Here is a 27,090-nt window from a genome sequence, read left to right on the forward strand (position 1 = left end):
ATTAAACATAGATAAAGTGCACAAAGTCAATAAATGATTTTACAACACTTTCGGGTTAAATTTAAAAATTTAAAAGTGATTTATTAAAAAAGTAAAACCTAGTTAGTCAATAACTAAATATACAATATTTTTGAACAAATAAATTTACAATAAATAATTTCACAAGTCGATTACCTACTTTTATAACACATTCGACTATAATCTTAATGTTTCCAAGTGATTTACACAAAGAATTTTACACAAAGTTATAATATACAAAATTTTTGAAATAATTTTTTTCGAATTTTTAAATAAAATTTTAAATGATTAAAATTTATAAATTCTGTACATTCGGTGCATGTCCAGACGGTCCTCCTCCTTGCTGGTATCTAAATATGATCACTCCACAACCGATGCTTAACTTATTTCTTCACTCGTTACAATGGATATCCAGCACAATGTCCATTTATTCCCTGTGTGAGTTTTTTGAATAGTGTCTGATCATATCCTAATTTTTTATTAAGCAAATATCATACAATTATGAATTAAATAGCAATATTATACATCATTTCTATAAAATGTTTCGTTAGAATGTTCAACAATCAGACATGAAATAATAATATTATTATTGTTATACATAAACATAATAAGCATAATAAATTATATGAATTAATTCAGATGAAATCATGTCGCATCATACTTTTTCGTCAGCAGTTGTAATATTAACCGTTGGATTAGAACTTGAAATAAGTTTTTGTTTGTCAGCTGTAGTACCAAAAAAAGCACTAAGTGTGCATGTAGCAGTAAGTTTAGTAATTGTAGTAGTATCACGACATCGGAATACGTCCTAGATGAACCATACTCATTCAGTCAATATATGTTGTGGATTATATTTTTCCCGTTGTTACCGGGTTTGTTTGTAGTGCTCAAATCCGAGCTGACGTAGGCTAAAATATCCAAATATTCATCAAACTGAACATGGCGTGATATTTTACACCCGTCAGTCTTTGACAGTCCATATTTTTAGCTGTAGAATCGAAACATTCGGTTGCTGGTAAATCGTGGCACGCTGTTTTGATTATCAGGTCTCGCTTGAGTACAATTTTTCGTTGTCCATGTCTTTGACAGCGCAACATTTTCCCAATACTTCTTGCAATGATTCGACATGAACCGCCGAAAGACTGAGGTTGAAAAATGCCTCAATTGTTTGATGAATTTTTGCATTGCTACAACTGCGTGGGGTTGTAACCACACTAGTTGAATTGTAAGTAACTTATTATAATTAATTTGTATCGATAAAAACAATAACAAATTTAAATTTAACAAATGAGCAGAAGAATAAATAAATATAAAATTTGCATTACATAACATCTGTAAAATCTCTGGATATACCCTTCTGTTAACAGTTGTCCCTGCATCTTCATATTTAGAACTCCGCTTGCCAACTGTGGCATCCCATTGTTGTCTAATGCTTTGTCTTTTTATCATTGTTCAATCAAGTAAAAAAATCTTTTTGAATGTTTTAAAGTTCTGAAACATTACTGGATACTGATTGTATCAGTAATAACCCAAAATCATCTTCATTTAAATAGCTGTTCAATTTTTTTGAAATTGCGTTGCCTCTCGTTCCTCTAATTGATCATCACCAGCATCAGTGGCAGATCGTCTTCAAACTGCGGCACTTCGTTGTTGTCTGCCTTGTATGGCCCCTGAGTCTTGTATTCTGCATAAAAATCAAATAATTTTCAATGTTACACTGAGCTTTAAATATATTAGAACTAGTGTATTTATTTTATTATGATGTTGGTAGTATTATAACGACAAAAATGTTCTTAATTTGAATGTTTTCGTTCAACTCTTATGAAGTATAGCAGGCATTTCATAGGCCATAGATAAATAAAAACCACGCATTGCAGTAAAAGTAAATGTCTGTCTATGATATGACGTGCACTTGCTGATATAGTTGTGTGGATTGTTTAATACGTTGAATTTGTGCAAATTTAATTTTCCACGTTTAATTATTATTAGGAAATAATTTAATTATTGCAAAATAATAAACGTTTTATACAACATCGGTTGTTACATGTTAAAAATGTATTTCATAAAAGACGTGCTGAACATATGGAAGCGGCCTGCCTTCTGTTTCGCTCACTGCATCTGGTTCTGGTTGTCATTACTATTACTTGTAGTCTTCTGTACCACCGCCACGAGTTCATCGTCCAAAATTAAAAGAAGGTTTGAATATAAATTGAGTTTCAAAGGTCCACATCTGGTACTCAAAGATGGTACTGTTCCATTCTGGGACCACTACGGCAGTGCGATCGCCAGCGCTGATTCCATTCGAATAACACCATCGTTAAAAAGCAAAAAGGGTTCAATTTGGGGCAAAGAAAAAGTGACGGCTGAAGATTGGGAAGTGGATGTTAAGTTTACTGTCACTGGTAGAGGAAGACTGGGAGCTGATGGACTAGCTGTGTGGTACACAACTGAAAGAGGAATTGAAGGCCCTGTCTTTGGTAGCAAAGATCAGTGGAATGGTCTTGGTGTGTTTTTAGATTCTTTTGACAATGATGGTCAACATAATAATCCTTATATAATGGCAATGTTAAACGATGGAAAACAAACATATGATCATGATGCTGATGGCTCAAATCAACAACTTGGAGGATGTTTAAGAGATTTCAGAAACAAAAATAAACCAGTGAAAATTAAAATTGAATATTTCAAAAAAGTTTTGACCATTTCATTTCACAGTGGCATGTCAGACAACGAAGAAGACTATGATTTGTGCACCAGAATTGAAAATGTCAATTTGCCTCCCAATGGATATTTTGGAGTTTCAGCAGCTACTGGTGGCTTGGCTGATGATCACGATGTTTTATCATTTAGCACTTACAGTCTTCAACTTCAGACTGAAGTTGGCACAAAAATGGAAATGCCTGAACTAGAAAAAGAAAAAATAGAAAAAGAATTTCAAGAGTATAAAGAAAAGTTGGAAAAAGCTAGAGAAGACTTCAAGAAAGAAAATCCTAAGGCAAAATTAGATTTGGATGTTGATGAAGATAAAATTTATGAAAGTCCTGAAGTCAGATCACTGAGACAAATATTTGAAGGGCAGAGTGAAATTAGTCAATTCATCAAATCATCATTGAGAAAGTTGGATGAAATTGTTGGTAGACAGGAAAGGCAGTTGTCCTTGTTAACTAGTATCAGTCAGTCAAGACAGCAAGCAGGCCAGTCTTCATCTCCTGGCAGCACCATTGACAAAAAAGAATTCAACCAAATTGTTGATGCTCAGAAGGCAGCTACAGAGGGAATTAAAGATTTAAGACAAGTTGTCAATGACATCAACACAAAATTTAATGGACTTAAAATACCAGATCAACATCAGTTTACCAAAGAACTTGCTAACCACTTTGGAATGATGTTGAACGAGTTTAGATCTCTTTCGAATAAAGTAAATGACATTTCATCGAACATTGCCAACAGCCCATCTATCAGTGTTTATCATTTAGGTTTTTTTCTCTTCATTCATCTACTCACCATACTTGGTTACTTCATTTATAAGGCAAAAAAAGAAGCTGCTGCTAAAAAGTTTTATTAATTTAGATCAACACGCAAGTATCATTTTATTTAAAAAATGGCTTATTTTATTTAAAATAAGCCATTTGTTTTGAAATGTATTAGAATTGCTGTTTTGTTAAATGTCTGACGTCTAATAGAATGTTCACTTTCATCTTGTATTTTATTTTTGTATTTTATTTTTGTTATCAATGGAATATCAATGGAACCTATATTTTTGCATTTTAATTGTACATAACAATCCATTATTTTCATCATTCAAACTAACTTTTCATTGAAATATTTCCTTATCATATATTTTTTTTGTATAATTTTTTGCTTGTTGATGTTTACAATCATGCATGCATTGTTAATTATTGTTTTTCAAGTGTGGTTTTCTATGAGCTAGTCTTAAATAAACATTATAAACGTCATCAATCACAAAATTTTTATTGGCATCAGCATCATTGCTTGGTAGGCATTCATAAGGGAATGGAGTTAATTGTTAGTGATGGACTGAGAAGTGCCTTCATCAGGCTTATGCTTTATTAATATTTTAATAGTTGCAATGAATTATTTCATAATTTGATATTTCAAACTAATTTCTTCTGCACTGAATTATTTCTGACAAGATGTAAGCTAAGATTTTAATGCTATGATTTTAATGTTAATTACCATTTGAGATACCATGATGAACCTTTTTTTATTACTTGATCATAAAGTTCCATTCCATGCATGTAACAAAAAAACGAACATTAACAGCTACTGACTATAAAGCATAATCTTATCAAAGACGATACCCACCCCGCCATTTCGGCGTACTCAATTTGCATTTAATTTTTTTCAAGTGCTGGAACGTTTTGTATTCTATTGTAAACATTCTTGATTTAGATGTTGTTTTAGCATGTAGGCATGTCTCTGCAATTCAACTTTCTCCAGTGTAATATCATGCGTTAGGTTGTCATTGATACTGTTAATGTTGAATTATTTATTGTTCTTTCATAACTCAATGATTAAACATGACTTTGTGGTCATTTGGGTCCTTAGGGTCCAATTTATTACAACTCTTATGAAATTTAATTGGTTAAGATTTACGTGTTAAGAAATAAAATTAATTGTCAATAATTAATTGTTGATAAACAAATTAATAAATTGTTACTTTTAGTTTGATTCATAACAAAACTAAAAATAAGGATAAATCAGTGTTATCTGACTTGAATGGACTTACATACATACATAGTCATCAAGCTTCTATTTACACGATTAATATTTGCGCGAGAAAATGTTTAAAAAGAAAGATGATGCAACTTTATACATGAACATCACGACGAATGTTTATAAAGTAGACAACAGGAAAAATAATTTATTTCTTTTTTTTTAGTCTGGGTCTTTTCTTCATGTTCATGCCCCCTTCTTTGAGAAGGGAGCTGATCTTATTTTCTTCCGGGGTTGCGGGCATTTTGCCACTCTTCTGCAGGTACTTTACCACCCATCTTGTGCCCACAATTGTCACAGTGTACCTTAGGGGTGTGGCCAGTTTGTAAAGGAGGTATGTGGCTGCTATGTATCCCAGCGATGGAGACTTCAACTTGTCAATCACTGTTTGACTTACTCCTAGCCAATCGAGCATTGCCACAACATCAACACCACTGTTTATGATCATTTATATGTAAATGTTGTAATCACTGCAGCAAAATTAACAATTATATACTTAAATTAAAAAATTCAATCAAACTTTAATTATAAAAGTCAAAAATTGAGTTATAAATAGGTGAAATCGACCTGACTACAGCATAGTAAAACATTCCAGTCCACATTGCAGATGTCACTAGATGAACGCCAATGAAAATCTTTCCATGTTGTTTGTATGTGTTCTTGAACCTTGTAAATATTCCTTCCTTCACAACTTTCTGGTCGACTGGTTCAGTTGGAGTTTTTGATGCCCCATTCTGGTCGTTTGATGAAACACCATTTTTATTATCGTTAACAATTTTATTTTTATCAGTTGATTCCTTGTGATTATTTACAATTGGATTTTTAATAGTGGAATTCTGGCTAGAAGTTTTTGATTTGTCATCTGATTTGGTTTTAATGTTAATGCGGTTTTGTTTAGTCCTTGAAGAAATGTACAACAACCTAGTAAAACGATGAATGTTGCATTCTGACTTTGAAGCAAACTTGTCGTGGGAATAATTTTTCCATCCAGATTGGGAAGGAATACTTTGAAAGGAGGAAAGAGATGACTTTGATGAAGAACTACGGCAGCAGAAGAATGGATTGGAAGTAAGTGATGACGTCTTATTATTAAATGGTCTGCCCAACAAATAATCAACAGATCCAAGGATGATCCTTCCTAAATAAAAAAAAGTGTGTGCAATGGTAAAGTTCATTATATTTTACTCTAAAAAAGTATTTTCAATTACATTTTGATTTGTTTATGTTTATTATATGTTGTGTGTTGTAAAGAAGGATGATTGGTTGAGCAGTGTATAATTTATAATAAAATCAAATTTATAATTATTATAAATTATAAGTATATAACTTTCACAATTTTAACGTGCTATAGAAAAAATTTATAAGAATGTTTTTAATTAATTAAATTAATAAAAATAATTTAATAATAAATTATAAATAAAAAACTACTGGTTGCAGCAGAAGGTAAAAACTTGAAATTGAAATGGATCATCATATGAATAGCATAGCTCGTGGAAAACAACTCAAAAAAAAATTTTTTAAATGAAAAAAATCAGATTGGCGACAAGAAAGCACAAGGTAACTTGTGAAATCATTTACGCAAAACTAGAGAACGATAACATATGCGAATAGCCATCACACCTTACATTACATGCGTTGCGCGTTATGTTTAACAACTCTGCGGAATGTCATGGTACTACTAACAACCAACACACACACTGCTCATAAATAAATGTTAGTTATTAATATTAATGTTAATTAATGTTAATATTGATAATATTAAATGTTAATTGTTTATTAATGTTAATTAATGTTAATATTGGCTAATGTTAACGTTGATACGCTGTGGTGTGAATTGGTGATTGCTGGTTGATTGGAAATAAAAATGGAACTTGTTGGTCGAATATTATTTCTTGAGTTGCCATTTATGACGAAGTCAGATCATTTAGTATTGTATTTTAGTATTGATATAAGGTTAAAACTTACATTATAACTTAATGCAATACCAGGCACCACAAAAATTATCCAAATATTCCCAAAAACAAATGATTAAAAAACTTTAGAATGGTGAAATAAAACGAATGAAAATATAAGTATTCAAATTCTCGTTTACGTCACATTGTTAATGTTATTTGTTTTCTATCTACTGAACGTAAACACAATTTTCATTTACGTGATACAGTCTCACCTTATATCAATAGTTCATTAGAAGTTTTTATTTACGAGGAAAACATTTTATCCGCGAATCATGGGGTAAGATCCTTTGTATTTCATTCAAATAAAATTAATCAACTCTCATTTCGCCAATGCTTTTTTTAAGTAAACATGTTACCGAAATAGTAAATAAGTTCGCAGATATGTAATTTTAATTAAATAAACACTGAAATAATAAGCTCAAACTCACATGCACCGCGCGCACACACACACACGCACACACATGCACACACATATTCAAACACACATAGCCACCAATTAAACAAAAATTTAATAATTAAACAGCAACGAACTGGGGATGACTCCAGCTCTGGTGGGTGACATCCTGGGCATCTTGGTCATCGCCTGGATGTTTATGACCGTCATCACTACTCTCTACACTATTTACTTACATTTCAGAACACCATCCTGATTTGATGCCCGTGTGATCATCAGCATATTCATTGCTACATCCTATTTAATGCAGCAATTGTTACATATATATGTAACACAAATTACCAATGTGTATATAATCTGAAATAACTATATACTTCGAACACGTTTTTTAATAGTTGCCAATATGGTTTAAAAATATTCCTGTTAGCGTTACGTAGAGTGATGCTGTTAACTTCTGCATTTTATTTTTTTATAGTTGCAATGTTGGCCGTCATATTGTGGATGATTCAAATAGTACTTAAAAGAATGTGCATAAATATGAAATAAATATTTTTTTGAACAATGCTACTTGTTTTTTTTTAAATTTTTTAAATGAAAATCGTGAAAACCATTTAAAGCAACAAATGATATCCTTTCAGTATGGTGTTTGCCAAAAACTTGAATCTGCCTGCCTCACAACTGTTTCGGTACCGCGAGAAATATTTTATCCTCCCGATGCACTTGCTTTTTTTTTCAGTTTATAAAATTACTTTTATAAATTAATTTGAAATAAAAAAAATAACAAAAATGCTCCTATCGAGACAAAAGATCAAAAAACAATTGCAACAATAAAACAATAAAACACATCGTTGTAATCTTAATAATCTGATAGGGTGGTTGTCCTTGCTCCATAGCCGACGTAAGGAGAGGTAACTTCGCATGTGAAGTTGAACAGGGCCAGTTTTATATGTACATTTTTGATTTAAAATAATAAATAACTGACCAACATTTCATTTTTATTCCTGCGTTTGGCCTTTGCAAACATGCATGCTACAAATATTTTGACAAACGGAAGCCAAGTCGAAGCGAATGGGTATTGGTTGGGGCTGTAAATTTTACAAAAAACTTCCTCTTAATAAAACCAATCAAAAGATTTTATGACTTCAACTGCCTAAAACAGTTTCAATTTTCAACAGCTTAGATGTTCTATAGTTCAATGCCTTCATATTTTATGTGAATGCCTAGATGAACATTTTTTTAGACTAGGTAGGCAACTGACTGATCGATCAGAGATGATTATTTTTTAATTAACCATCATTTAAACTAAACAAATTATTAGCTTTAATTGGCTTTTCAAGGCTATTTATAGTGAACAGATTAGCAAACAAAATATTCAAAACAATTTAGGTTCATTATTCCTTAGAATTTAAAAATTCAATTATGAAACAGCAAAAACAGGGGAAACGATTTGATTGAAGGATTCAGACACTCACAAATATGCATTTTTAACGATCATTTTATTTAGAAATTCTTATTCCAACATTTTAAGTTCTAAAAATACTCCGCAAAGTTGGCGGTTGGTGATTGTTCAACGTCAATATTTGGAGTATTGCTATTTTAATCTTAAATTCTTGTCATTTTAAATTAAAAAAATGTAAATAGTTGATCGACTTCACCGACGCATATGGAATGGAGCCAACCGTCTCGTCAGTATCAGTGATGAACAATTATGAGCATACCAAACACAACATATACATAATTCTTGTGATGTAATGTAATATAATGTAATGTAATGTAATGCGTAGAGTGTGTAGTATACGCAACGCGTGAAATATGTTTTGCATGTAATATATAATGTATTACATATAAAATGTATTCGTATCGGTCGAATGTATTATAAAACAGGCAAAAGGCCCTATCTAAATTATTTGGCTTATGGGCATCATCACATAACTGAGAGGACGAAGTGACCAGCATGCTAAGGAGTGATGAATAGAGAGGAGTTTGAAAAAGGTGACCACTTGACCATTCTGCACAAGAAAGTTATTGAATAACTCTAAAGTTTAATACTTTATGTAAATTTATTAACGTAATAATTGTATGTATCATTTTTATGTTAGGAATCAACGATAAGCAATAACATATCAGAACAACACAAACTTCAAAAAATGTTTGAATCGACTTCAAAAGATCACCCATCTTCAAGATATGCCTCAAAATATTGTGCACGCCCCTACATGCTTGCATATGAAAACAGGCTTGAGAAAGAAAACCCGCAAAGATAAAGATAAGAAAGAAATTTTTGATAAAGTCTTGCGGAAGAAAGAAATGAAGTAACGCCAGTTCAAAGTTGAAGACGAACACGAGCGGGCATCAGATAAATAACCGTTCTAACAACAGTGCGCAGTGCTCTGCTCTCTGTAATGAAATCAGCTTCTTTCCGACTTTCTAACTGCAAAATATGCGAAATAGAGCAATGCATAATCCTTTTATGAGATCATGTTTCCAAGTTTGTGCTACGTGCTTAAATGGTTCGTCAGTGAAAATGATAAAAAAATAACACCGGCAAATATGACCATCGTCAACGGGGTAGACATTGTTCTATTTAATATTTTGTCAACCAATTTTTGTTGTTTATCTGTTAGTTTTTGTCTAAGATGAAAGCAATGTTGAATTTAATATTTTTTGATTTTTATTTTCATGCTTCCTTATCTTTCAAGTATTTTTTAATGGTAATGTTTGATGAAATCAAATTTAAACCATTCATTCATAACAATGGGTGCTCACGATAATAATAAGAATAATAATAATAAGAATAATAATATAATGAAGGTAAATATACAAATCTTACTTGTAAGCAAAACGACAAGAGGACTTAATCAAGTGACGGCCATCTTGTTTGCCTGGCGAGAAATGATTTTCCAATAAACAAAAAAAGGAAAAAATTGTTTTTTGTCCGATAGGGAATGAAGCAAGTGGGAATTAGAAGAATCCGTGGTTTGCATTTTTGTTTCTATGAAACGTGCGCGAAATGTTTGAAGTAAAAAGCGACAGACTTGTTTTTCGTCAACAATGATGGTGGTGTTTTTTGAGGTACATGCCAGTAGATTGTATTTTCATTTAATTTGATTACAGTAAATAAATAATTCCTTCACTAGGTAAAAATATGAACATTTATAAAAAAAAGTGATTATCAACAAATTATAATAAATTAAATAGTTATCAGGAAACCTTTAAAAAATGATTTTCCAACGAACATAAAAAAATTTGTAGTTTCGTAATCATTTCTTGCCAGACCAACAAGTTGGTCGTCATTTCATTAAGTCTTACTTGTGATTTTGTTTACAATGTTTCGAAGGTTTTGTGCAATAGTTACTGGCTTCGAATAAAAAAACATCTTTGCTTCAGTATGTACCAAAAAGAATGCGTTGATTTGCGCGTATTCACATACCTTGCGTGTGTGTTATGTGTGTGTGTGTGTGCGCGCGTATGAGTGTATGTGTGTGTGTGGGTGTGTGTGTTGTTGATACATCTGAGAGTTTATGAAAAGAAAGTTGTAAATTAATAACTTGTCAAAAGATCACTTTGTTCTCCGACGTTTCAATCAAAACAATCAAATCAGTCATTGTAAGAATGCTATGTACTGTGAACTATTTCACTGGAGACTGGAAAACAAACTTGCTCCATAGTAATAAAAAATTAATTTTGTGAAAGTTTTTTGGTCCATATGTTGCCAAGTCGAAAATCAAAACTCTAAGATGTAGGAATAACATTTAAAAATTTGTTAAAATCAAAAATTACATTGGAAAATAAAAATGATTTATTTCCTAAGTTATGTTAATGTAAACCCGTACAATAATTATTTTTTCACACCTATCACGAGAGCATCATTGAAGCTAAAGTTTATTTTCAATTTCACTAGGATTTAATAAAGAAAAACTGATTTAATTAATTTATTAAAAAATGTTAGAAACAAATCAATTTAAGCAAAAATATTAATCAAATGTTTTCAAAATAATTGAAAAATTTACACAAATAAATCAAAATAGTCTTTGTTCATTGAAGGAATTGATGCTGGTTTTGATCCAGTTCCAATTTTTTAAATTTTAAGATAATAATAACAACGATACCTCTTTAATTGCTAATTGGAAAAATTAGATTCATAGTTTATATTAATTTCTACATTTCATAGTTTAGATTTATTTCTACAAATTTGGATATTTCAAACTAATAACTTGCTGTAAATGGAGTGTGAATTAGACAATTTTAAATTAAAACAAGCAAAAACTCATAGCACAAAAAAGCCGATGCAGTTGACTGCACTCATTCACTTCACTCACCCACACATACACACACACAAACGCACGCACACACGCACTGAATATACATACACGCACACATAAACATAAAGAGCAGCAGCGAATACAAACATGTTGAGGCACCAGATATATATATATATATATATATATTATATATATATATATATATATATATATATATATATATATTGAAGAACTTGCATAGCAACCGGAGAATATAATGAAGATCCTTCCCTGATTTAATGACTCATTAAATGATCGGATAAAATGTTTATACGACCTGAGCTAGATAGCAGGAACCTCAGTGGCGAATGAATGCGGCCATAAAATCCAACATTTCCATGCATGGCATGGATCAGTCGCTGCTTGCTGGTGACCTGATGGTTGGATGGTGGTCATCGGCGGTTTGCACCGCACTGACCATAGTAACTACTCACTTTGCTGCTGCTTTCTTCTTTCATATGAATTGCTGTCCGATCAAAATCTATTGATATTTTTATTTATTAAAAAGACAAATTATGGTAATGTTAATACTGAGTATGTTATAAAATATTATGTTGCCATGGGATGGTGTTGAAGATGACGGTCTTTGATTCAACATTAACTTATTTGTAATTAGTGACTCGTTCACTTGTTATTTTGTTTTTTTAATTGACAAAATGTTTACAATTAAATTGATTAATTATCACTTGAAGCAGTTCTTAAAGATTTTTTGATTACAAAATGTTATGTAACTGCAAACAATTAAACAACATCAAAAATTTAAAGAGTATGAAAGCTACAAAGTAGTTAATAATGGCAAAAAAGAATTGTTGAAAGCATTTTAGCAACACAATAAATCGCTTTATGACATCAAAGTGACCGCTTACACGGACGCAACTACACAACGAACGACCCTCGCATAAACAATCATTCAACACACAGAACGTAACAGACTCATTTTTATCATCATTTTCGTTCTTTTTCCTTGAATTAAACTTCGAAGACATTTTGCCAAATTTATAAAAAAATTATGAACAAAAAATCTATGCATAAAAGAATTTATAGTTTTGTAGCAAGGAGGGAACAAGTAAGCATTATATGTTGTCTTGTACAGAATACGTTGACAGCATACCATATTAATACAAGAATGCAGATAATGTACGTGTGTATGTGTGCAAATGTGTAAAGGTATGTGTAAAAAGTGCATGTGTAAAAAGTGCATGTGTATATGTGCATGCGTGCGTGTGTATGTGTGTGTATGCTGGTGTGTTTATGAGCGTGTGGAATGTATTGGTGGTGTGTTTGTGTTGTTGTGAGGGTGTGTGTGTGTGTGTGTGTGTGTGTGTGTGAGTGTACAACCTAAGGGAAGAAAAAAATCTCGCGAAAATAATAATGTGCTGACGTGGAAACAGGAAATAAAGAAGCGCTGACAACATAAAGAACAGAAATAGAGATGGCATGAAAGAAAGATGGCGGGAGATGTAGGAATGGAATGAGGGAAGCAAGCAGGAAGATAGTAGAGGGTCTCCAGCATATGAGGATTAAGAGATTTACTCGACACGATGCCGTGTTGTTTTATTTATTGGCATTTATTTGTCATATGCTGATGTTGCGAATGTTGTGGATGTTTTGTCCACCGCACATGCGTTTCTACGATACATTCCTTGCTCCATGTTATGTTCTTCGACATCTTCAATCCAATTAGCGAACGCTTCGTTGGTTGACTGCCAATTGAAAGGTGTCTTTGTTAGTCGATCGGTAGAGTTGATTTGGCATTAGTTTAGTCGGTTGTTGTTGGTTGGTTGATTAGTTGATGAGTTGGTTGGTTGGTTAGTTGAATGATTGGCCGTTACGTTGGTTTGTTGCTACTTGATTGGTTGGTTGAATGATTGGTTTTTAGGTTGACTGGCTTGTTGTTATTTGATTGATTTGTTAGTTTACTAATAAGTTAAACGATTGTAGGTAAGTTATTAAATTAGTTTGTTACTGACACTGTGAATAAATAGTGGTGCATACGTTAAATAATAATAATAATAACAATAACGAAAATAAACATAATCAAATGTAACGTTAAGATAAATGTAAAGAATGGTCATAATAAACAACGGGACAGCGTTATCAGCCCCCTCATTAATAACGCTATTGTTAATATTCGTCACAATAAATGTTCACAACATAAATAAACAAACAAACAAACAAAAAACAAACAAACAAGCAAACAAAAACAAATAATAGCAATTGTTAGTAACAACAACAACAGCAGTCTAACAAAATATTAGCAATATTAATCAACAACAACAAACAACAACAACGATAAACTCGTTTAGTTGGGAACTTCAACCAAATTGACTTAGAGCAAAATCCCCACTGCGCGAAGTGTTCGGAAGGCTATTCCACAATCGGGGTCCGACCACGGCAAAGCTTCGAGATCCAATCTTGAGGTTTGTCTTTGGCACACCCAAAAAATTTCATTCAACAGACCTCAATTCATATTTTGGCAACTTTGTTTTATAACTTTGTATGTATGTATGTATGTATGTATGTATGTTAAAACCAAATCAGCGATGAGTGACACTAAACAGTCAAACATCTGAATAAAATCGGTTAACATTTGATATCTCGTTATTCGCTCACGTCGGCGTTTAATTGAACATTTTCGGTAACACAGACGCGCAAAAACCTTTGCAACAAACAAGAAATATGATTCATGGCGAAAAATAGCTCTCTGCTGTCGCCGGACCTGCCACTTATCATTTTGCAAATCTTTTTAAAAAATATTGAAGTGTTGTTGATTATTGTTAATGATGTGTGATTAATATAGTATACATACATTCTGGTTGATAGTGAATGGACGCAATTGGATTTCCCTGAGTTTTTCTTGAATTTTGGCGTTAATTTTAATATTATATGGTTGAATTTGGATTTGTTTAAAGGATAAAATTAGAGGAAGCATTATTATATTTTGTTTTTCATTAAATGGTTTCGAATTAATTAATTTAGATTTAATTGTTTATTTAGGTTTAATATATTTATATAAGAAACTAATACTAAAGTTGTTTTTTTTTTGGATAAGTCCTTGTTGATTTGAGTTGTAGTTGGCAGACTTAAACACTAACAATTAGCATTAATTTACATTTGTATGTACTGATTTGTTAATAAACATATGGCTTCAAAAAATAAATGCACAGCCTGTGCAGGTACGGTACCAATGAAGGAAATGCTACACTGCAAATTTTGTGAGTTGGTGATTCATTGGAAGTGCGCTTCTATTTCTGAGCAAACAATGAAGGATATTCAACAATGTACCGGTTTAATATGGTGTTGTAATGGCTGTGGTGGACAGATGGAGGCTTTCAAACCTGGCAGTCAGTTAAGCGTGATGGGGGGCGATATAAAAACGATTCATGAAAGCAATGCGGTTATTATTAACCAAATTAAAGATTTGGGGGAAAAGTTTAATAAAACGCTTGACAATGATGATTTGAACTTAGCGATGAAAAAACTAGAAAGCAAAATAACTATGCTGCAAGATGAACTGAAAAATATAAAAAACATACAAGATTGCAACAACGTCATTAGTGGTCAAATAAAGGAGATAAAAACCATACTTGATAAAAAAATCACGGAAGATATTCTGGATAAAAAAATAAACTCACTACAAGATGGTCTTAGAAAGTCGTATTCAGATATTGGAAAGAAAGTTGAAACTGTAAATAATGAAGTGATGAGTATGAATGATGGAATAAAGGCACTAAAAGAAGAGGTCATTAGTACAAAGAAAACAATTCAATTATATAGTGAGGTTGAAGAAAGATCGTTCTACTTTATAATTTTTAAATTGAAAGAAAGTAACAACCTCAGTTTTAATGATAGCAAAAAAGAAGATGATGAAAAGATTATGCGCATTCTTAGTGCAATAACAGATGAAAAATTTGATATGTCAAATGTTGTTAGACACTACAGATTGGGCAAGAGATCGGCTAATGTCAGGCCGCTGTTGGTTAGACTGAAGTCAAAGGTTTTGAAAAACTTAATTATGGAAAGTCTAAATAATTTGAAAAATTTAGATGATGATCTGAAGGGAATAGGTATTGGCCACGATATGACAAAAGATCAAAGAATCAAGTGTAGAGAATTGATAAATTTAGCGAGGGAGAAGGAGGCAGGTGATAAAGAGGATTTTGTTTACAGAGTGAGGGGCGAACCTGGAAATTTGAGAATAATTCGAATAAAAAAAAGATTGCACTGAATATGTGCTCTTTCGATATCGATGGAATATTTGAGGAACTTGATGACATTAAATATTTGATAAATGATGTAAAAAGAAAAGTTAATGCAATATTTTCGGTAGGGGCAATGGGCGAATATGAATAAAAAAAAAGTGGAAATTTTGGTAATGTGAATTTTGTCATTAACTATAGCGAAAGTAACATGGTGAATGATCAATTGGGTGGTGGTGATGATGATGACCCTGGTGAGGATGATAGACGTGATGGTAGATTTATTGATGATGGTCGAATTAATGTTTCCTGTGACGGGGTGATGATGGAGTTGATAGCGGTAGGACTGATGATATTAATGATGGATATTTGAAAAAATTACGTCTAGGTCTCTTAAATATAAGATCAATGATTTCAAAAACTGATACTATTTATGAATTATTACATGAAGACTTAGATATTCTTGTGTTAACAGAAACCTGGCATGGTTCATCAGATGATGTTTCGGTTAAAATAGCTATGCCCCATGGATTCGGGTTTGTTGATTGTATGCGAAGAGAGGATCCATATCACGGGGGGTTAATCATTTACTTTCGTGATCTCTTTAAACACAAAAGGATAGCTTTGCCGGAATTATTAACATTTGAGGCAATTGTGGTTATATTGACAGTAGGCAAAGTTAATGTTGTACTATTTGCCATTTATCGACCAGGATCGCAGTTGGTTTCTAAAGCATTTTTTCAAGAATTGACCAGTATCTTGGAGAACATAATGTTATTGAGTGATCATGTAATATTATTAGGTGATTTGAACGTGCATGTCGAAAAAAATGATGATGTTAATGCCAAGATATTATCGAATGTGTTTGACATGTTTTCAATGCAAAATGTTATAAAAGAACCTACACATATGCATGGTGGAACGTTGGACTTGGTGGTACCAGTAATAAATATGCCTGTTACTCGTGTTAAGGTATATCCTAGTGGTGTCATTTCTGATCACAGTTTGGTTTCATTTTGTTTGCCAATAGTTTGTTCCCCTGTGTTAAAGGTTAAAAAGACTGTACGGGCATGGAAGCGTGTGGATGAAAATCATTTTCTTACCTTGATTAATGGTAAGTGGTGCTTGTAATGACGATGATGTAGATAGAGCAGCGGAGCTCTTCAACAATGAAATGATGAGAATTGCTAATACTGTTGCGCCTCTTCATGTTGTTGAAACAAGAATGGTTCCAACTGCACCATGGTTTGATAGTGACTGTAGAGGAATTAAACGTGATTGTCGAAGGTATGAACGCAAATACAGGAAAAATAAATGCATGGTTAATAGGCAGAACTGGATTGGCCTAATGAATATGAAACAAGAGCATTTTGCAAAAAAAAGAGAATAATATTGGAACAATTTAGTTAACACTAACGCTAACAACCCTAAACAGTTATGGCGAGTTTTAAACAAGGTTTTATGTAACAAAAAAACTAACACGGTTGATGTAGCAAACAATAAAATTACTGCCAGTGAATTTGCAGAGTTTTTCAGGAAAAAGATTGAAAACATTAAAAAACCATAACAGGGCATGGCGTACCTTCTTTCAGTTGTAAGGTTAAAGAACATCAAGTATTCTCGAATTTTTTGGAGTGCTCAAGTGATGATGCTAAGGCAGTTATTTTAAAAGCCCCTGCGACAACATGTATGCTAGATCCCATCCCGACGAGTCTTTTCAAAAAACACATTGAACTGTTTTTGCCGTACTTGACGGATTTGATCAATATGTGTTTGAAAACTGGAAGTTATCCAATGATTTTTTAAAAAGCAATTGTTACACCGCTATTGAAGCAACCATCGTCCGATGCAAATGAGTGTTATGCGTATGCAGATGATATTCAATTAGTGTTATGTGCTCCTGTTGAAAAGTTTGATGATTTAGCTGAAGGACTGAAAGATGCGTTGGCTGCAGCAAATATTTGGATGACACAAAATGGAATAAAATTGAACAAAGATAAAACCAATTGGTACATGGCAGTAGACATCAAAAATACATCGAGATGTATTAGAAATGGATGATGCCATTGTTAAATTTGAAAGATCATCCACAATTCTGGGCTTCACACCTGATGCTAATCTGACCATGCAGGATCATATATGGGGTGTCGTAAAGTCATGTTGTTTTCATCTACGTCAGTTGCAGCGCATTAAGAGATTCGTCAGCAAGCCCGCTTTGATGGCATTAGTTCATTCATTTGTCCACTCACGTTTGGACTACTGCAACAGCCTACTGTATGGTGTTTCAGCGAATGAAATTGCACTGTTGCAATCTGTACAGAATAGGGCAGCTAAAGTCGTAATGGGTGGACGAAAGTATGATCACGTGACTCCATTGATTAAGGATTTGCACTGGTTGGTAAGTGAAAAGAGGATTGTTTTTAAAATTTGCTTATTAATGTTCAAGTGTTTAAATGGTTTGGCACCACGATATCTGACGGAGATGTTTACACTCAAAGATATGACTGCTCAGAATTTTGTCTTGAGATCAAACGATCAGAATTACTTGACAGATCGGGTGTCAAAATTGAAAATTGGGTCTCGTAACTTTGCTGTATGTGGTACGAAAATATGGAACAGTCTTCCATGCGTCATTCGTCGACCAGGGATGTCACTGTTGCAGTTTAGGAGAGAATTGAAAACACACCTGTTTTGAAGATTAATTGAAGTTGTGAATAGTATGTTGCATGTTGCTTTTGTTGTTTATGAATGTAGCTTATCGATAACGGAACATTCATTTGTTTTATGCTGTTTTTATTTTTATTTACGTTTTAATTATATAATTGAGTTGTCGAGTACGTAATGTATGTGGGTGTTTTATGATGGGATGTGCTTACGTTGAATGTGTTTTGGATGTGATGAGATGTGTGAGTTTCGTGTGTTTCTAATAATTTGAATCGATTTATAATTATTGTGCTGGTGGCTGGGTATTTATCTGTTGGTTGTTCTGAATTATATGTTACCGTGCATCTTCTTAGCGTAATTGTGTGTGATTGGTGTGGATAAAGTGTGGATGAATGTATTTATGATTTGGTTTAAAATGGTTGCTGTTTGGTTCTTATATGGTTGTTACATTACTTTGAGTGATTGGGTATGGTCGAGAGTATATGTGTGCATCTATATATGAATTTAAAGGATTTATCTGTTTTGTTTTAGTTCTTTTTTACAATGTATACTTATGTTTATTTTCGAAATATTTATGCTTTTGTTTGATTACTTGAATGGACAAAAAAATTTTTTTTTTTTGGTTATGTAGGATAGCGACTTTGGGTAGTTCTATAAAAGTTCTATACAAGTTTTCTTATAATAATAATAATAATAATAATAATAATAGTATGTATGTATGTATGCATGTATGTATGCATGTATGTATGTATGTATGTATGTATGTATGTATGTATATATGTATGTATGTATGTATGTATGTAACGGGTTCGATATTAACTAAACGCAACGACAGATATATTATTAATCCTCCTTTATTAAAACCTAACTAAATAATTAATCGAATAAACCAAATTAACGAAAATGCAACGATACAATAACCAACTTTACTAATGTCGACTCCGGCACAAGAGCCGCAGAAAAGAAAGAGGCTTAACTCATTTGCGCAGGCTATTTATAGACTTGCACGGTGCTCTCTCCTAGGTAAGCGCTTGTACTTTGGTCTGGTAGCCAACCCACGTGACCATACGGCGCTCTCCCCTAGGTAAGCACACGTGCTTTGTGCTAGTAACTAGCCCACGTGACCATGTAATGGAACAATTTCCATTACATATGTATGCATGTATGCATGTATGTATGTATGTATGTATGTATGTATGTATGTATGTATGTATGTATGTATGTATGTATGTATGTATGTATGTATGTATGTATGTATGTATGTATGTATGTATGTATGTATGTATGAACCCATAATTGATTAGAACTATAAGGAAGTAATAATCATATCCGGGTTCAGCTTTAATCTATGTTAAACGCTTCCCACACAGGTATTTTAACGCTCCATCCAAAATACAGAAAGAATTATATTTTTGAAGTAAAATAGAAAAGGATTGCTTTCATAACTCTTATCTAATGGGTCACCCGATACTTCTACAATCCTGCTACAGAGTTCATTCAGAAAACTCTGAGTCTGAGCATCGGTTGGACCAAAGGTCTCAATGCAGACTGGCTGAAAAATTTTGCTTTCTGCAAGAGCCGCATATTTTGACTTATTAAAGTCTGCGGCTCTTAAGGCAGCGGCACCCGCCTCCTGTGAAATAAGATTAATGTACCTTTTAGCCATGGTGTGAGGGAACGTAACATCCCAAGCAAGGGATCGTTTCTGCGCCCATGGTGAAATAGTATATCCATCGGGCCTGAGGCTACCTTCCTCCATAAAACCCGTGGGTTCTTTAATTGTGGGTATGTTTGCCCTCTGAAAGCACCTGACCAAAAAGTCGTTCATGGCCGAGTGTGGAGCCTGTCTACCAGGGCCCAATCGACCCGAAAGACCATGGTAGCCCAGGGGTTCAACATTGGCCCCACATAAACAAACATACTCGGTTAAAATGGGTAAACCGAGTCTCAGTCCCAAACTGACACGAACACAAGAGTCGTCCAGCCTGGTACCACAGGCGGAATTTGGGACCGCCTTCAACCAAGATGATCCCAACTCACTTTTTACAGCCATTATCCTGGCTTTATCAAAATTTGATTGGTTCAAATCCAGCAGCTTAGCAACTGAGCTGCTGATAAATGGAGCGTTCCACTCCTTTTGAGAACGGGTTTCGATACAAATCCCCGCTCCGTGGACGGTCCGGAACCCATCAAAAACTTGGGTTTTGAAATTGTCGGAATATATTTTATCCCTGGGCAACAACAAATTTTGGAGAGGAACCGTGGCAGCAGCAGAAGTCAAGAAGGCAGAAGGTGCTAAATCCACCACGGTACCTAAACCTTAGCCACCAACCGAGATGGGCAGGGTTGCCTGTAACCAACCTTTCTGGTCAAGGGGAACGTTGAAAATCGATTGGAAACCGTCACGGAGAGTTTGATCAAAACATTGAAGCATCAAATTATCGAGGCTGGACGACGTTCTTAAAAAAAAGTCAAACGAGGCAAGTACATCGCGTGCAACAGCAAGGTCAAGGCATCATGCTTTGAAACTACCTTCAGTCTAGACATAATAAATTTAAATTTTTCCAATTTTTCACCCCAGAAAATATTACGTTTATTGCAAGGAAATAGGAAAGAGCCTAGAAAGTCGATGTCATTTTTAGGAAACTGTTTAATTTTGAAAGAATTTTCTATTAAGTTTGGATGATTTGTGAAGAATTCGCATTTTTTAAAGTTTAATTTCAAACCCAAATCAGTCTCATGACCCACAATTGAATTCAAATCCCTCAGCACATTTTCAATCTTTCCACCAAGTGAAATGTCATCCAAGTAGGCGACAATGAATTTGGATTCCAAAGACTTCAACAGAGGATTGATTGCAAGAGAGAAGAGCAATGGACCCAGTGGGTCACCTTGCTGAACTCCTTCCTCTGACAAAATCTTTGTGCCACTAAAAAACAGAATGGATGGCTTATCATAAGCCGACAAACAAAAGTTGTACAACTCTGGCACAACCGACTTCACCGTGAGCAGCAAGTGATCTCGCCTTAGGGAGTTAAACGCATTGGAAAAATCCAGTTTCAAAAAACATTCAATATTATCCATGTTATCAACAAAACGTCTAGCGGCGTGAATCGCTCCCTCTGCGCCACCGCTAACACCAACGCCCACCTGCTGAGGTTGAAGCAGGGGGACAACTCTGTCTTTAATGATGTGCATGGCACATTTCGCAGCCAAACGCCTCCAAACACAACCAACTACAATTGGCCTGATACCCCCATCTTTTTTTAACAGAGCAACCAGTCTTCCACCAAACAAAATAGAAGCCACCTCTGGCGGACAGTTCCCGCTTAGAATCAGGTTGACAAATGAGGCAATCAAATTCACTAGATCAGAAGAGTCTGCTTTTGAAGACGTAACGTCTCTTAGATGTGCAGGCGTGAGACCATCTCTGCCGCCAGAAGTTCCCTTAGGAAAAGACTTTAAACAGTGCAGCACCTGTTGTGAATTAACCGTTAAGCTTGAAGCCTCTTTGAGTAGACATTCCTTTCTGTTTGAGGGAGCGTTTGGATGTTTCTCCCTTAGGGAACCTATGGTTTCTTCCGTAACCGGTGCAACTGTATCGCTGTACACTGTAACTGTATAGCTGTAGACAATAGCTGTAGCGCGTTTCGAATGTTTCCTTTTTCAATCTTGGATCTAACGGATGAAATCATTTTAGCTTCGGTTGAAACTTTTTTGCTATACTTAACAACAGGCTCCAAGGATTCCACCATCCTCTCCACCGAACAACCGCCGAATGCATCCAATCTCTGGGTAATAACACCTGTTGGGTTGTGACGTTTACCCCGTCGAGGACTCCTCCTCAGAACCATTGAGGGCAGAAACAGCAGCTTATACCAACTTGGAGGCGAAAGAGGTTTTTTGATAATTTCTTTCAAAACCTTGGCCAACACCTGACTAAATTTGGGTCTGCACTGTTTGGGAAGATGATCATGCAAACAAAAATTGGCAGATCTAGAAAAAAATTCATCCGCCATGTCGCATTTTAGGGCAAGCACAACATGATTTTTCTTGATAGAAAGATTACCAGCATTTCCCAAAGACATACGTTTTAGCACCACCGGAGGCCTGGCGAGAGAGCCGGAACACTCAGAACCCTTAACTTTTCCCCCATGACGCATAAGTGCCCCATCTGGGCGGGTACGAAAATGCATATTGCAAACATGTATGTATGTATGTATGTATGTATGTATGTATGTATGTATGTATGTATGTATGTATGTATGTTTGTATATATGTATGTATGTACGTACGTATGTATGTATGTATGTATGTATGTATGTATGTATGTATGTATGTATGTATGTATGTATGTATGTATGTATGTATGTATGTATGTATGTATGTATGTATGTATGTATGTATGTATGTATGTATGTATGAACCCGTTTTGATGAACAAGCCATGGTTAGGCATGCAATCGTTTCCGAGTTCAACTTTTATCTATGTCCCTGGTCTCGCACAGTCAGGTATCTAGCAGCTCCATCCAGAAAGCAAAAAAAAATTAATTTTTTGTAATAAAAGTGAAAGAGTTTGTTTTAAATAATTGCCTTCGTTAGGATCACCCGTTATATTAACTATTTTTCTTGTTAATTCGTTAATAAATAATGATGTGTGCTTATCTGTTGGTCCGAACGTTTCAATGCAAATGGGTTGAAATATTTAGCTTAAATTGTTTAATGAAACGTATTTTTCATTTTTGAAATCGGACACTTTAAGGGCAGCAGTGCCCGCCTCCACTGAAGTGTAGCCGATATATCGGTCAGCCATAGTGTGAGGTAAGGTAACGTCCCAAGCCAGGGACCGTCCCTGAGCCCATGGAGTGATAATGTAACCATCAGGCCTAAAGGCTCCTTTTTCTATCAAACCCATGGGTTCTTTTATAACCGGGATACCAGCCTTTTGAAAACATCGTACCAGATATTCGTTGACAGCCGTATGTCTGGCCTGTCTTTCAGGACCTAGACGACAAGAAAGGCTATGGTATCCAAGTTCATCAACCCTTGCCCCACATGCGCATTCGTATTCGGTGACGATCTGGGCTCCGAGCCTCAAACCAAGGCTCACGCGAACACAGGAGTCATCCAATCTAGTGCCGCAGGAGGTGTTTGGTAGCGCTCTCAACCAGGTGGAGCCCAACTCACTTTGACAGCCATAATTCTAGCCTTGTCAAAAGTGGAGCCATTCAGTTGCAGCCATCGATCAACTGATCTATTAAGACAGGGGGCGATCCAGTGTTTTAGCGAGGGGTTTTCGAATGCAACCACATCTCCTTTGGTGGCGCGCCACATGTCGTATACTTGCATTCTGAGGTTATCGACATAAATCCCATCCCTCGGCAACATCAGATCCTGGAGGGCCACCGTGGCAGCAGCAGAAGCCAAAAAGGCAGAAGGTGCCAGCAATGTATGTATGTATGTATGTATGTATGTATGTATGTATGTATGTATGTATGTATGTATGTATGTATGTATGTATGTATGTATGTATGTATGTATGTATGTATGTATGTATGTATGTATGTATACAATTTTATATTTTTTATAATTTAGTAATTCAGTGCTGGTTGATATTTGTTTGAGGTTACATACAGATAAATACTTACCTGGGCTTATTATTATTTTTCTGTTGTATAGTGTTATATTATGTATGTTATGTCATATATGACTTCTTGTCATATATGACTAGTCAAGCATGTACGCTGACGTGTATGCAATGGACGTGACGTACACACATTTAAACGTTTCTGAAAACAATCAAGAAGTGAACATTTGTGTGAACATTAACATAAAAATAAACAGGCAAACATCGCAGTAACACAGGGACTGTATGTACTGTGCATGAATTGTTTCACACATCCGTAACAAGAATGTAAGAATATAAACAAACGTCACTAGAGAAGACATCTTGTGAATTTGATGTATACTACATTTAAAGTAAATGAAATAATAATACATGACAATTACTATTTAATATTGCAAAACTTGACATTTCAGCTCATATTTATTCCACATTGCAAAATGTTACAAATTGCAAACATCTCATACAAAACTGAGCACAATATGGACACTACATTTAAACAGACTGTTGTAAAATATTTGCATATGTGTGTGTATATATGCGTGTGTGTGGTGTGCGTGTGTATGCGTGTGTGTGTGTGTAAAAGTGTAAAAACAAAGTTTATAAGCCGAGCCAAATATAAACAACACTGTCCTACCAATTTTATTTTCTGTTCGATTTTTTAGGTGTTTTATTCTTTCCAGAGTTTCAGTGTGAAATAATTCTGAGCAAACGTGTTTATGTGTGTTCTATGTACACATACGCACACGCGCATACAACACACACGCACATATATGTATATGAAGATACACGTATACCCATAACCGCATAAACATTTAAGCATCAACACAAACTTTTACACGAAGGCACAAACATACCACGAGACACACACACATCAACACAAACTCACCAACACAAACACACAGATGCAAACAAAACAAAAAGCACGCATACATATACATATATAAATAAAACGCAGCACACCCACCAATGAAATGTCCCTAAATGTGGAGAGATCAAAATGTTGGAAAAATATTTCCAAACAATAACTTCAAGTGGAAAATGTGGAAAATTCTATAAACAAATAAATTTCATTCAAACACAGATACGTGACCGTACACACACACACACACACACACACACACACACACACACACACACACACACACACACACACACACACACATACACACACGCACACACACACGCACACACACACACACACACACATGTTAATTATACGAATGTAAAGATAGATAGTGGTTTATATTTTGTATTTGTTTGGCGGGAGTCTTCATGTAGCTTCTCTGACTTAGAGTACACATTTCGATTTTTGTTCCTCGTAAGCAAGCGCCATATTTGTTTACGAGGTGTCATTAGAAGATCATGCACATGTTCTTTGCTTGGTTTCTATGCATCTTTGTTTGTATGTATGTATCTCTGTTTATATGTGTCTGTGTTTTTATATATCTGTGTTTGTATGTAACTGCGTTTGTATGCGTCCGGGCTTGTATATATTTGATTTTGTATGTACTTGAGTTTGTGTATCTGAGTTTGAATATCAGTGTTTGCATGTATTTGTGTTTGTATCAATCTGGATATGTTTATTTAAGTTTATGTACCTTCCATTATGTCAATTTGCTAAAATATGCTTTTGTGTTTATATGTGCTGTGCGTCACACATGTGCTTGCATGTGTTGATTATGTTTCAATATGTTCCCTCTATTTGCTATGTTTATTGTATTATATGTTGGCTGTTTTGCTGTTGTACGTACAAACCCATGCAATTATATTCACAATCAAGCAAACATGTTTAATTTCTTTGTGACCATGGAAATTAAATGCGCCTTATATGGTGAGCAGAAGTTGGAAGAATAATTTAATTAGAGGTCCGTGAAAGAGTCGTTCAGTTTCAAGTAAATGCTCATCTATCAAACTCACCCCACAACCGTTTCAGTCTTTTATCATTTTATTCCGTAAAAAGAGATTTAATCAAATTAATGAAACCCGCGTGAAAGTTTATCCATCAAAAAGAATACACCTTATAGAAAATGAAACAGATTTCAATGAAAGATTGTTTAAAAGTTAAAATTCTCTGAAGAGATTTCTATCAAAAATTGTTTTAATACTCTGAAAGTTTATTTTAAAATATTTTTTCAGTGGCCTGTTAAATCAGGTCAACAACATCGTCAACATCACCACCACCACCAACAACAACATTAGCAGCAACAGAGTCAAAAAATATAAAAATTGAACAACCCCACTTGCCTAAAGGAACTGAAAAGCACCACAGCTTATTTATTAATAAAAACTGCAGAAAACATCTTGCATTACAATTATAGGCACCATTAACAATGATATGAGTAATAATATTAAAGCAAACAACAACAGCTATTTGGCAACAACAAAACATTAACATCGACAACAACAACAACAACAACAACAACAGCAAAAACAACAACAACAACAGCAGCAGCAGCAACAATAACAACAACAACATTAACAAAAACAACAGCAGCAGCAACAACAACAACAACACAAACAACCAGACCTGCACTTATATATTTTCTTGTGGAAGTAACACAATTGAACGATGCCATTGTAAAAAAGGTTTGCTTATAGTGTCGTCCTTTTCATGTTTAAAAGTTCGGCGCTATATCAATTTGTCCCGAACTATTCACTTATTGTTCCATGCAAAACTTTTAACGGCATTTTGATTTGTTTATTTTTTTTAAATAGAATTTTTTCAGAAATTTGTTTGATAGTATGTATGCTGCTAATTTTGCGCATAAATAAAATTGCTGAATAAGTTTTTAAATAATTAAGAAATGAAGTAATGATAACATATTAGTTAACAACCTAAACACACACATTAAAAAACACACACGCACACACTCATGCACACACGCACACACACACACACACTCATACACTCACACACACAAACACCAAATTATTGAATATATGTTTGCTTGTTTGATCTTTGCAGTCTAGAAATGTACTGAACCAATTGGCTTGACATTTTGTTTGAAAATGTTTTTGGTGCCACAAAAAAAGGTAGGCATAAAAAATTGGTTTAGTAGAAATAAATATTAAAAAAAAAAATATTTTGCACTTCATAACTTTTTCCATTAAATGGAAAAATAATCGTCGAACGCCCATGCCAAAACGTTTTTCAAAAAGTTAAAACATCTCAGTATTGGACTTAATGATATTGTTTA

At 34.2% G+C, this 27,090-nt stretch overlaps 6 protein-coding genes across 6 annotated transcripts; 2 read left to right on the plus strand and 4 right to left on the minus strand.

Moving 5' to 3' along the window:
• Positions 1-926: 926 nt before the first annotated feature.
• On the minus strand, positions 927-1,467 carry HELRODRAFT_161128 (hypothetical protein; the record flags this gene model as incomplete). The annotated part of the gene is made up of 2 exons (XM_009021086.1): positions 927-1,160; positions 1,372-1,467. The coding sequence occupies 2 exons, from the start codon at positions 1,465-1,467 to the stop codon at positions 927-929; spliced, it is 330 nt and encodes a 109-aa protein (XP_009019334.1).
• A 736-nt stretch (positions 1,468-2,203) lies between these two features.
• Positions 2,204-3,580, plus strand: HELRODRAFT_122015 (hypothetical protein; the record flags this gene model as incomplete). Its single annotated transcript, XM_009021087.1, has 1 exon — positions 2,204-3,580. A coding segment is annotated over one exon (1,377 nt), but the record flags the coding sequence as incomplete, so codon positions are not given.
• Positions 3,581-4,951: 1,371 nt separating this feature from the next.
• On the minus strand, positions 4,952-5,519 carry HELRODRAFT_124905 (hypothetical protein; the record flags this gene model as incomplete). The annotated part of the gene is made up of 2 exons (XM_009021088.1): positions 4,952-5,189; positions 5,323-5,519. Coding segments are annotated over 2 exons (435 nt in total), but the record flags the coding sequence as incomplete, so codon positions are not given.
• A 9,028-nt stretch (positions 5,520-14,547) lies between these two features.
• On the plus strand, positions 14,548-17,410 carry HELRODRAFT_161131 (hypothetical protein; the record flags this gene model as incomplete). Its single annotated transcript, XM_009021089.1, has 3 exons — positions 14,548-15,550; positions 15,993-16,718; positions 17,175-17,410. The coding sequence occupies 3 exons, from the start codon at positions 14,548-14,550 to the stop codon at positions 17,408-17,410; spliced, it is 1,965 nt and encodes a 654-aa protein (XP_009019337.1).
• Positions 17,411-19,643: 2,233 nt separating this feature from the next.
• On the minus strand, positions 19,644-22,464 carry HELRODRAFT_161132 (hypothetical protein; the record flags this gene model as incomplete). Its single annotated transcript, XM_009021090.1, has 4 exons — positions 19,644-20,464; positions 20,630-20,633; positions 21,548-21,797; positions 21,857-22,464. The coding sequence occupies 4 exons, from the start codon at positions 22,462-22,464 to the stop codon at positions 19,644-19,646; spliced, it is 1,683 nt and encodes a 560-aa protein (XP_009019338.1).
• Positions 22,465-22,972: 508 nt separating this feature from the next.
• Positions 22,973-23,601, minus strand: HELRODRAFT_161133 (hypothetical protein; the record flags this gene model as incomplete). The annotated part of the gene is made up of 2 exons (XM_009021091.1): positions 22,973-23,209; positions 23,455-23,601. The coding sequence occupies 2 exons, from the start codon at positions 23,599-23,601 to the stop codon at positions 22,973-22,975; spliced, it is 384 nt and encodes a 127-aa protein (XP_009019339.1).
• Positions 23,602-27,090: the final 3,489 nt, after the last annotated feature.

The sequence above is a fragment of the Helobdella robusta genome (assembly GCF_000326865.2).
Source record: "Helobdella robusta unplaced genomic scaffold HELROscaffold_3, whole genome shotgun sequence".
Taxonomy (NCBI): domain Eukaryota; kingdom Metazoa; phylum Annelida; class Clitellata; order Rhynchobdellida; family Glossiphoniidae; genus Helobdella; species Helobdella robusta.